The sequence below is a fragment of the Rhipicephalus sanguineus genome, chromosome 8 (assembly GCF_013339695.2).
Source record: "Rhipicephalus sanguineus isolate Rsan-2018 chromosome 8, BIME_Rsan_1.4, whole genome shotgun sequence".
Classification (NCBI taxonomy): Eukaryota; Metazoa; Arthropoda; class Arachnida; order Ixodida; family Ixodidae; genus Rhipicephalus; species Rhipicephalus sanguineus.
The window spans coordinates 140,765,538-140,778,022 of record NC_051183.1 but is presented as its reverse complement, the minus strand read 5'-3'; the positions used below and the strand labels follow the sequence as shown (position 1 = coordinate 140,778,022).

General features: G+C 47.1%; 1 protein-coding gene across 1 annotated transcript; it reads right to left on the bottom strand.

The window, feature by feature from the left end:
* Positions 1-6,505: 6,505 nt before the first annotated feature.
* LOC125759501 (uncharacterized) lies at positions 6,506-8,253 on the bottom strand. Its single transcript, XM_049418359.1, has 3 exons — positions 7,869-8,253; positions 7,173-7,421; positions 6,506-6,528 (listed from the first exon to the last, which is right to left on the bottom strand). The coding sequence occupies exons 1-3, from the start codon at positions 8,251-8,253 to the stop codon at positions 6,506-6,508; spliced, it is 657 nt and encodes a 218-aa protein (XP_049274316.1).
* Positions 8,254-12,485: the final 4,232 nt, after the last annotated feature.

Genomic DNA, 12,485 nt, shown 5'->3' with positions numbered 1-12,485 from the left:
TGAACCTTGCGATGAAGAATATTGTCGACACGTTTGGTTTGACGCAGTACGTTACCACCCCTACTCGCAATGACGCTGTGTTAGACTTGTTTTGTAACTCGCCAAATTTCGTAACTAACGCCACTGTTATTCCAGGAATTAGTGATCATCTTGCTGTTGTTGCTTGTATTCGAAGGGAAAAAGTGTGTTCGAGGTTACTTACGAGTAGAAGGATCTACTTTTATGAGGAGGGTGACTACGATGCAATTTCTAAAAAACTTCGTAATTCGTTTCCTGTTTTCGAGTGTCTTTCTGAGGAGGGCAATGTGCATGATGTGGGCCAAATTTAAGAATATATTATTCGAGTTAACAAATGCACATATCCGCAGTGTTGATTCTTCACGGCTAAAAAAGCACAAGCAACCATGGGTAACAGCACATATATTAAAACTTACCAACAAAAGGAAGAGGGCATTTAGCGCATTCAAAAAAAGCAAATCAGTTGCTCACTTTGAAAAACTGAAGTCGATTACCCACGAATATAAACTAAAGATAGAAAAAGCTAAAGACGATTATTTCACTGAGCTGAGCAACAAAATGAAATCAAATCCTAAAATGTTGTGGAAATACTCAAAACAGTGTGGCTCAGATTCCTTTGGAATACAGGAGTTAAATTATAATGGAAAGGTAATTACGGATGACGGAGATAAAGCTGCATGCCTAAACAACTTTTTCCACTCGGTATTCTTACCTAAACACAGCTGTAATTATCATCCAACTATTATGAGCATTTCGCCTATGCTTCCTGTCGAGCTTAGTGTTAATGGAATGGAAAAACTATTGAAGGACGTTGATGAGAGTAAATCTAGTGGTCCAGATGGAATTTCTCCGCGTGTACTCAAGCGTTGTGCGGGGCCCATTTCTATGTACCTTTATGCAATTTTTGAAAGATCTTTAGCGACAGGTATCTTACCACATGACTGGAAAATTGCGCACGTGGTACCGATACATAAAGGTGGTTCCAAAAAAGACGTTGGTAACTATAGACCAAAATCGCTTACGCCTATCCCATGTAAAATACTTGAACATATTTAATATAAAGAAATATTAAATCATTTAAACAAGCATAAGGTACTAATCAACGAACAGCATGGATTTCGCAGAGGGCTGTCTTGCACAACACAATTGGTAGAATTTTACCACGATGTAATATCGGGCGTAGATACTGTAGGACATGTTGACGGCTTGTTCCTGGATTTTCGGAAAGCCTTTGACACGGTGTCACATTCACTCTTACTGTTTAAACTTACCACCCTGAACATTGATAAGACTGTTTTTAAATGGATTGAATGCTACCTTTCTCAAAGAAGACAAACCGTAGTACTGAATGGAAACTGCTCCGAATACGCAGATGTTACCTCAGGGGTACCACAGGGCTCTGTTCTGGGTCCGCTATTGTTTTTAGTTTATGTTAATGATATCTCTGAAGGAATTTCATCTTCTATACGGTTGTTTGCGGATGACTGTGTTGTGTACAAAAAATTTTCCGATCACAATGATGCATTAGAACTTCAGAAAGATTTATCACTCATTCATAGCTGGTGTACCAAATGGAAAATGAATTTGAATATAACAAAGTGTGTACATATTTCATTTACTAAAAGGATAAAACCATTTCAGTCACGGTACCACCTGAACAATGTACAGTTAAAACAAGATAGTACATATAAGTACCTAGGTGTGCTACTATCATCTGAATGTTCATGGAGGCCGCAGGTGGACGCTCTCATAGCCAAAGCTGGTAAGACATTAAACTTCATTCAAAGAAACCTGCGATGTTCGCATTTGAATTTAAAACGTGTGGCGTAGACTACTTGTATCAGACCTATCTTAGAATACGGTTGTGTCGTGTGGGGCCCCGCCGAGGTAACCTTCATTGTGGCTCTTGAGCAAATACAAAATCGTGCAGCCAGGTTCGTCTTGGGACGGTACGGAAGGAGAGAGAGCTGCACTGCAATGAAGGCTGAACTAGGATGGGAGTGTCTTTCTGACCGCCGCCATAAACAGAGATTAAAATTTCTTTATATGATTTACTATAATAAAACTGGAATTAACAGAGAAATTTACCTACACAAACCTCATTACATTTCAAAACGCTTTGATCATAGTTGTAAAATCCTGGAATACTCAGCTAAAACGAACATGTATGCCAATTCATTTTTTCCTACAACAATTAAACATTGGAATAGGCTAACTGAGAAGCAAGTACGTAGTGGGAATGAAGATGTATTTTATTCAATGCTGTAAACTCATGCTATAACCTGAACGATGATGTATTTATGTGGGAACAAATTTGTATTATGTGTGTGAACGAAGATGTATTTCACCTATTTATGTATGAACAAAGTTGTATTTGTGTGCGAACGAAATTGTAACTCATTTATTGATGTAACCCCTCTGCTATAACGCCTTCGGGCTCTGCGGGGTATCTGATGAATAAAGAATAAATAAAAATTCTGTGGACACATTGCAGCTTGAAGAAACATGTTTTTGCGAGTGGTAAGTCGTCGCGCATCGCATGGACGGTACATTTCTACCCCCTTCGTTCTGGCAATCCGCCCGCGACACCTATCAAGAGACAACGTGGGCAAGCTATATCACGTCACCTGATATAACCCAGCCGCAGCTTAATTGGTAGTGAACCACTTAACATAAGCCGACTGTCTGTTTCATGACCGAATTTATTCATGGGAAAACACGAGCGGTTCAATGCAGCGGAAAGCGAAGGGGCACTCGGTGCTCGCGAATCGTGAAGCTTCGTGGTCTTCGAAGCCACATTAATGATGCAGCTGGAAAATTGTACCCATTTGTCATTTATTAGGTAATAATTGTTGGCCGAATTCAAGCGCGATCACGATGCCGTGTATTAAAAGTGGTATGGTGTCGCATATGTGTCAGGACATGCTGCACAACACGCTTCCATGCCCTCGTGCAGCCATGTTTGTTTATTTTATTTATTTATTTAGAAATACTGCCAATCTCATATGAGATCAAGGCAGGGAAAGGGGGGTTACAGCAACAGGAGCAATCAGAAAATGAAATCAATAACAATCGTTCACAAAGTGACATAAAGTGATAACTTAAATAGTAATACATAGAAACAGCAACAGATTACAGTAGGTAGTACAGCAATACGCAATATTTGCATAAATACAAGCATAGTTAAATACACGTTATACAGTATAAGGGCTATTCCAGTAGAAACATAATAGATAAGCAGAACACACTAGTGGATAAATTGTGGTCACAAAATAAGTAAGGTGATAAAGTAAATTAACCGTGCTATGTTAGTAAAGCTTCCTCGATTGTCGTGGAGAAGCTGTCTAGTGAGAGAGTGTTAGCAATTGATGGGTCAAGTTCATTCCAGTTTGTTATCGCTTCGCATGATTACTCGCATGATGTTATCGCTTCGCATAATGTTATCGCTTCGCATGATACTTCGCATGATTGCGAATTAGGCTAGAAACACAAGAATGAAATGGTTGATAATTATACAACTTTGCCAATGACTACAGTGTCGTGCTTCGCTCTACGTTGATTACTCCTCTGGAGAAAGATCACGCTAGTCTTCGTCACATCATTTCGTCGTGGTTTTGTGGCGTGCATTAGAATAAATAATGTTTCCACTTTGCCATAGTGTCTGAACAGCATACTCTATAAGCACATGACCTAGCTGGCATTAAAGTTGCAACCAGCGCGATACGTAATAAATACTATCTCTTCACTTTGCCAGAAATTGCAGGTTTTATGCGAAGAAACTCTTGATGTCTCGTACATTCAAACTGAACTTTGAAATTGCACCGCTCCGAACGGGTTTAACTCCGCAACCCAATACACTGCAACAAAGGCTACGAATAGAGGCTTTGAAAGAGTGCACTAAAGAGTGCATATTTCAGTGATGCGGTGCTATCAATATTTCAGATTACGTTGTGTTAGCTTAAAACCAGCATTTTTGTCCTGTCGCCAATGCTTTTAAATGTGAAGCATTTCTTAGCCAACTTCTGCGACTTTGAGCCTATCTATTTATCTATCTATCAGCCGCCTACGACTTTGTGCTCTCCTGGCCATTTCGTTAATCGAATGTATACAAAAATTGGTATGGCATAACATGACCGTATTACAAACATAAATGGCAGGTCATAACATGAAAATCATGACACGCATGTCATGAACAGCATGATTTGCATTCAACGGCCTTGGGGCTCTGCGGCCGTTCTGTTAATTTCAAATATACCAAAATTGGTATCGCTTGACAAGAGTTCATGACGAACATAATGACAGGTCGTAACATGCAAATCATGACACGCGTGTCATGTGCAGCATGGTTTCCATGAAATAGTCTCGGGGCACTAGCGGCAGCTTAAGTAAATGGCTGTATAAGAAAACTGTTATTACGAGACATTTTCGTATGACGAACACAACTGACACACGGTAGCATGAAAATCTTGACATGCATGTCATGTACGACATGATTAACATGCCACGATCATGGCACACTCGCGGCCGTTTCGCTGGATTTATATACACCTAAAGTAGTATTGCGCGACGCGACTGCATGGAGAACGCAAATGAGAACGGTAACATGAAAATCATGACATGAAAGTCCTGTACGACATGATTTACATGTCACGCTCATGGCGCACTCGTGGCCGTTTCACTAGATCGGTGTACACCAATATTAATATCGCGCGATGTGACTGTGTGAAGAATATGAATAACAGGTGGTAACATGAAAACCATGACATGCATAACGTGCACGACATGATTTACATGCCACGCTCATGGTGCATTCGCGGCAGTTTCGCTACCTGGACATACACCAAAATTGGTGTTGCGCGACCCGAATCTATTAGGAACATAAGTGACAGGTTGTAACATAAAAACCATGACATGCATGTCATGTATGGCATGATTTACATGCCAGACTCATAGTGCACTCGCGCCCATTTCGCTCGTTTGATATACATCAAATTTGGTATTGCACGATGTGTCTTTATGACGAACAAAAATGACAGGTCCTAATATGCGAATCATGTTATATGCATGTCATATACGGTATGATTTACGTGACACTGTCATGGCGCGCTTCCGACCGTTTTGTTAAGTGTGTCGTACGACGGTTTATTAACAACGAACTGATGACTTGTGCAGTCTAAGTAGCGCCGGTCCAACAGGAACGCAGTCCACGCGCACAGCAACAGACGATCGAGCGAGGCTTCTTCCTCTTCACTACAATTGCCCCCGGGAGAGAAGATGAGCCATCCTGGCGTCTTAAGGCGTAGGCAGCATCAAGGGGTCATAGTGTGGTTTAAGTCTGCTGACATGAACCGTGTTACGACCGCGATGTCTGAGGTCGTGGGGCGGCGTCAAGGGTTCAACAATGTAGTTGACAGGGGACGTGCGGCCTCTGATGCGGTAGGGGCCATCGTAGCGCGCAAGAAACTTGTTTGAAAGCCCAGGGCTGTGAGGTGGGATCCACAACCAAACAAGAGAACCAGTCGGGAAGTCTGGCGTAGACGCGTCGTTGTCATGTCGCAGTTTTTCGCGACCTTGAGCGGCGGTTGTAAGTTTACGAGCGAGCTGCCTGCAGTCCTCTGCGTATCTCGCCGCTTCAGACACCGGCGTGCATTCGGAAGCGTCGGGTCGGTATGGAAGCAATGTGTCCATGGTGCAAGAGGGCTCCCGTCCGTACAACAAGAAAAACGGCGAAAAGCCTGTGGTAGCTTGTGAGGCAGTATTGTACGCGTAAGTGACATATGGCAAAACAGCGTCCCAGTTACTGTGATCCGACGCGACGTACATAGTGATCATGTCACCGATTGTGCGGTTGAACCTCTCCGTCAAGCCGTTCGTTTGCGGGTGGTAGGCTGTAGACTTGCGGTGAACGATGCTGCATTCAGCGAGAAGGGCTTGTATCACGTCGGAGAGGAAGACGCGCCCTCTGTCGCTGAGCAGTTCTCGTGGTGCTCCATGTCGCAGGACGAAATTCCGCAGAATGAATAATGCAACCTCTCGAGCGCTGGCGGCTGGGAGTGCTGCAGTCTCTGCATAGCGCGTCAGATGATCGACGCCGGCAATTATCCATCTGTTACCCAAGAAACTGCAGGGAAGTGGGCCGTATAGGTCTATGCCGACGCGATCAAAGGGACGAGCAGGGCAGGGTAGCGGCTGTAACTCGCCGGAAGGGCGTTGGTGAACTTTACGCCGCTGGCACGCCGTGCAAGCGCGAATATACTGGCAGACAAAGTGATACATTCCCCGCCAGTAGAAACGTTGCCTTAGCCGAGTATACGTTTTCAGAACGCCGGCGTGACCATGGTGAGGAGCAGCATGGAAGTAAGCGCAAATGTCAGACCGCATGTGCCGTGGTATCACGAGCAGCCATTTGCGACCATCAGGCATGTAATTTCTGCGGTAAAGGATGTTGTCGCGCACAGTGAAGTGAGCGGCTTGGCGACGAAGCGTTCTAGAAGCTGTGGCCGATGGATCCTGTAGGAAGTTTAGGATAGTTGAAAGCAGGGGATCCTTTCGCTGTTCAACCGGCATATTCGTGACGTCGATGGTTGACATAGTTTCGAAGAGCGTTGATGGGGAAGCTACATCCGAAGGTATCGGCGATCGAGATAGCGCATCGGCGTCAGAGTGCTTCCTGCACGATCTGTAAACAACGCGAACGTCATACTCTTGTAAGCGAAGCGCCCATCGGCCGAGACGACCTGACGGATCTTTCAGCGAAGAAAGCCAGCAAAGGGCGTGGTGGTCGGTAACAACGTCGAAAGGACGACCATATATGTATGGACGGAATTTACCGAGAGCCCAAATGATGGCCAAACACTCTTTTTCTGTCACAGAATAGTTCGCCTCGGCCTTTTTCAAAGTGCGACTGGCATAGGCGACGACGTACTCGTCGTAGCCGTCTTTCCGCTGAGCTAGGACTGCACCAAGCCCGATGCCGCTAGCGTCGGTATGGATCTCCGTAGGTGCTGTGGGGTCGTAATGTCGAAGGATAGGCGGGGAAGTGAGTAGGCGACGCAGTTGCTTGAAGGCTTCGTCGCACAAGGTTGACCAAGCGGACATACCGTTACTAGCCGTAAGCAAATTCGTCAGTGGTGCTATGATGGTTGCAAAATTACGTACAAAGCGCCGGAAATACGAGCAGAGGCCTACAAAGCTGCGAAGCGCCTTAAGGGTTGTGGGCTTGGGAAACTCGGCGACGGCGCGAAGCTTGGCTGGGTCAGGAAGCACACCATCCTTCGAAACAACGTGTCCCAATATTGTTAGCTTGCGGGCGGCGAAACGGCACTTTTTGATGTTGAGCTGGAGGCCGGCAGTGGTGAGGCAGGTCAGTATCTCACGCAAGCGAACAAGGTGCGTCGGAAAATCTGATGAAAACATGACGATGTCGTCAAGATAGCACAGACATGTTTTCCACTTGTAGTTACGAAGGACGGTGTCCATCATGCGCTCGAAAGTAGCGGGCGCATTGCAGAGCCCAAAAGGCATTACGGTAAATTCGTATAAGCCATCGGGCGTCACAAAAGCTGTCTTCTCGCAGTCACCTTCAGCCATCGGCACTTGCCAATACCCAGAGCGAAGATCTAAAGAAGAGTAGTACTCCGCTCCTTGCAAGCAGTCGAGTGCGTCATCTATACGAGGCAGCGGGTAGACGTCTTTACGAGTGATCTTATTTAGCCGACGGTAATCCACACAGAAGCGTATTGACCCGTCCTTCTTGCGTACTAGCACCACAGGTGACGCCCAAGGACTGTGGGAAGGGCGAATGACGCCACGCTGCAGCATTTCATCGACTTGCTCGTTAATCACCTTACGCTCGGCTGCCGACACACGGTATGGTCGCTGCCGTAATGGAGGATGAGAACCTGTGTGGACGCTGTGACTGACGTTCTCCGTGCGGCCCCAGCGCGTTTGATCGCAATCAAACGATGAGCGAAAATTCTGCAGAAGCTCGAGTACTTGCATGCGGTACGGAGGTGGCAGGTCGGCATCCAAGACAGATTCCAAGATGTCTGATGAAGGCGAAGTTGATGATGATGCAGAAGTGCGCTTAACGGGAGAAGTAAGGGCGTCGAGCTCATAACAAGGCGTGTCATCCGAAGTCTCGATGATGTGAAACGGATCAACAGGATCAACACGACCAAGAGATTCTCCTCGAAGCAAGGTGACGGGGTGCTGAAACGGATTGCACACAAGCATAGCCGACGATCCAGATGTAATAGTCAGGACGGCAAACGGGAGAGGGAGAGCCCTGCGACGCAGAAAAATAGGCGATGGCGTAAAAAGGACGGTAGCATCTGGCGCGGTGGAGCAAGAGACGGGCACAAGCACTGACATTGCGGGTGGTATGTCTGTGTCGGACACAACAGTGAGCTTTTGGGCGGTACTTTTAGAAAGTTCAGGCAATGCATCGTCAGAGAACGGGAAGAGCGCCACCTCGGCTCGTGCACAGTCGATGATGGCACGATGCTGAGACAAGAAGTCCCAGCCGAGGATGATGTCGTGTGAGCACGAAGAGAGCACAAGGAATTCGACGATATAGAGCGCGCCGTCAATAACCACCCTAGCGGTACATGCAGCAACCGGTGCTACGTGCTGCGTACTTGCGGTGCGCAGTAGCATGCCGGAGAACGGCGTTGTGACCTTACGTAATTTTCGAATAAAGTTCTCGTCCATGACTGAAATCGCAGCCCCAGTGTCAATAAGCGCAGTTGCGGCAGTTCCTTCTACTATGACGTCGAGTAAATTGCGTGGTGACTGTGCAGGCCTTGTAGAAGTCGCGAAGCTGGCAGTTCGTGCCTGCGGAACTGCAGCAACTAGTTTCCCTCGCTAAGTGACTGCCGACTACGTAAGGGTGAAGGCGAGCGACGACGGGGTGACGGGGAGCGATGGTTGCTGAAAGGTCGTCGTGGATGCGGCGAAACGTCGGAGCTGAGGTGCGTCGCATGGTCGCCAGTAGCGTATGGGTAGCCGTATCCGGGCGTTGCGGCAGCTTGATGAGCAGGTGACATGCGACGGTTGCAGAAGCGCGCCACGTGCCCGGCGAAACCGCAAGCGAAGCATATGGGCCGGTTGTCGCGTGTGCGCCAGGGATTCTGAGCATATTGACTCCGAGTTGGCATTGGAGGAGGCGCAGGAGGCTGGGCTGTTCGCGGGTACATTGCTTCAGAGAAGGCGAATGTCGGCGGCGGAGGTCGCGCCGCGACCGCGGCATAGGTCAGAGGTGCTGCTACAGGCAAACATGGCTGGGTCACTTGGCTGGGACATGGCTGGGGCAACATGGGCTGGGTCAACATGGCTGGGTCAGGTACCGATTCGGCAAGCTGCTCGCGGATGGCCCTCCTAATGGGAGTAGCCAGCGATGCGTCAGGTTGTAGGGATCGATCGCCCAGAGGCAGCATAGAGAGCTGGCGCGCCACCTCCTCCCGAATAAAGTCTTTGATTTGGTTAGAAAGTGATGTAGCGGGTGACGGGTGGGAGGCTAACGTGAGGCTCGAGAGTGGTTCGGCAGCTGCGACAGCGCTGCGTGCAAGGACCCTTTGTCGACGCAGCTCATCGAAACTCTGGCAAAGAGTAACGACGTCCGCGACAGAAGCAGGGTTCCGCGCGAGAAGCATCTGAAATGCCTCGTCCTCGATGCCTTTGAGGATATGTTTAACTTTCTCCTCCTCGTTCATGGAGGCATTGACGCGGGAGCAAATATTTACTACATCCTCGATGTAGCTCGTATACGTCTCACCGGGCTGTTGAGCACGCTGGCGTAGACGTTGTTCAGCGCGCAGCTTTCGTAGAGTCGGGCGGCCAAAGACTTCTGCGATCGCTGTCTTGAACTCAGGCCAGGTATGGATCTCGCGCTCGTGATTGTGAAACCAGAGGTTGGCGACGTCAGAAAGATAGAAGATGACGACACGGAGTTTGGCCGGGTCATCCCAGTTGTTGGTCTCACTGACGCGCTCATATCTGGAAAGCCAATCTTCCACGTCAGCCTCACCGGTTCCGCTAAAGATAGGAGGGTCACGGTACCGCTGAATGGCGCCGCTGGAGCTGGAAGCCGCGGCGTCGGGCTGACTGGTGGCAATGTCGGTCATTGCAGCGGTTGAAGCAGCGGGCAACGTTCGGTTACGAAGTTCCAGGTTGAGGTCAGGGATTGCAGCAACCTCCACCAGATGTCGTACGACGGTTTATTAACAACGAACTGATGACTTGTGCAGTCTAAGTAGCGCCGGTCCAACAGGAACGCAGTCCACGCGCACAGCAACAGACGATCGAGCGAGGCTTCTTCTTCCTCTTCACTACAAGTGGATATATACTAAAAATTGTATGGAATGACAAGAGTGCGTGATGAACATAAATGAAAGGTCGTGCGTTGTATACACCAGAATATACGTTTCATAAGCATGGTATATACCGGATTGCGAATGCATACGTGCATGACAACCATGCGATATATGGTGAACTAGATGCCATGGCAAGAATAATTTCATATCTGTCAAAGACAAACAAGGCGAGGTATGCAGCCCTTTGCTCGCTGCTTCGCTTTACATCAATTCCCATAATGCGTGGGAACTGCGGGATTTTTTAGTGTTAATGTCTGATATATACAGTGCATTATCTCGTGCCATTTGATTTCGTACCTTCAAATAACAGTTGTCAATAGTTGCTCTACAGTAAACAAATTTTAATTCAAAGATATGAGAGGCTTTTTCAATGACCTCCCGTGGAAGAGTTCCGGCGGGGGGGGGGGGGGGGTACTGGACATTTTTATAACTTCAAGATTAATTTCTGGGGCTTGACAAGCTGAAAGATCTATATCATTTGAAGGCCTCTGTATTGGGAGGCAATCAATTATATATTGGTAACCATAGGTCGCCAAAATAAATGGAGGTCACTAAGCGTCGCTCAATAAAGATATTTTTGTTTGGGACTCACACTAACCAACATTTTGCTGAAGCGGATTCACTCGGATTCAGACTCACGAAGATTATCCTCAACCAGACCCACTCGTACTCAGGCTCCCCAAAATTTTCCTCGAACAGACTCGCCCGAACACAAACTCACAAAATTTGTCTTCAACCAGACTCAATCGGACTCAGACTCAAAAAGTTCCTCAGGCGGACTCACACGGACTCACACTCACATCTGAATCTTAGTCTGAGTGAATCTAGTGAGTCGACTCATTAGTAAGATCGCCGACCAATGGCCTCAGCAATAAAAGATGATTTGTGCCTTAGAAATGAACTAATCCGTTTTTACACGGTTTGTTCTGGATCGCTTAGCGTCTTTTTCCAGCGAAGCTGTACACCTCCATGGTATACCTCTACCCGCCATCGATTTAGTCTCCGCGGGCGGAAATACACGTGGGAAAAAAACAAAACGCCAGGCTTCAACCAACGAACAGACGCTCGCGTTATTATATTATATTATGTCATATAATATAATACTATACCATTTGACATGCGTGTAAAACCGAAGGTTCAAAGCTCACTACGTACGCTGTCTTTAGAGCTGCTCATTTATTCCATTGAATATTAGAATATTGCACTCATACAACAGGCTTCTCTGAATGACTGACTAAATGGGCCTGGGCGATGTAGAGTAGATAAAGTCAAGGGCAAACGTGATAACCAAGTGGCCCTTTTCTTTAGTAAAAATGTGTTCAACGAACATAACAACGAAATGTGTTCAACAAACAACGATCATTTGCGTCACAGGGTTCAAGGTGGATTGGGTACCTGTTGTGCACTGGCAGATAACTAATAAACTCAGTCCCTGATACATGGCCCAATTAAATGGGCAAGGCAGTGCCTCTGACTTGCGAGCTCGTACCATCACACCAAGTCTCAATTTCTTAGGTGCCTCTTCGACAAGGTCGTGATGCGTAGGCTCATGCATATGGCAGGCCAAGACAATATCCCTAGTATCAACCTGGGGGCCCGGTCACACCGGCGGCGAATTCAAACTCGCGATCGAGAACTGCTACTTGTGGGTTTCACGAACAAGATGCGAGGGTTTTTCTTCACCGCCTCCCAGATAATTATTGTCAGATATCCTACCTTCTTGACAATATTACTGGTGACAAACACAGAGATAGCACGGCATAATATGTTTTCTGAAATCAATAATCTTGCTGGCGCATTTCACCAGGCGAGCAAGTTAAGCGAAAAAATGGCTGTTTTAGAGTGAAGCTACATACCTCTACCCCGGAATGGTTTCGTATCCGAGGACTAAACACAAAACGCCAGGTCACTAAACCACCAGCAAACGCTCGCGCTCGCGTGCTCCTCTGCTACAAGATGCGCGCCTCCCTTGCGTTTTCACCTCGAACACCGAGGAAGGGCTTTCGGAGAGCTGGCAGGCGAGTCGAGGAACGCGTTCACTGTAGATTCGTGCCCAACTGCAACGCCACAACTAAATTTTGACATCTGGGTGAT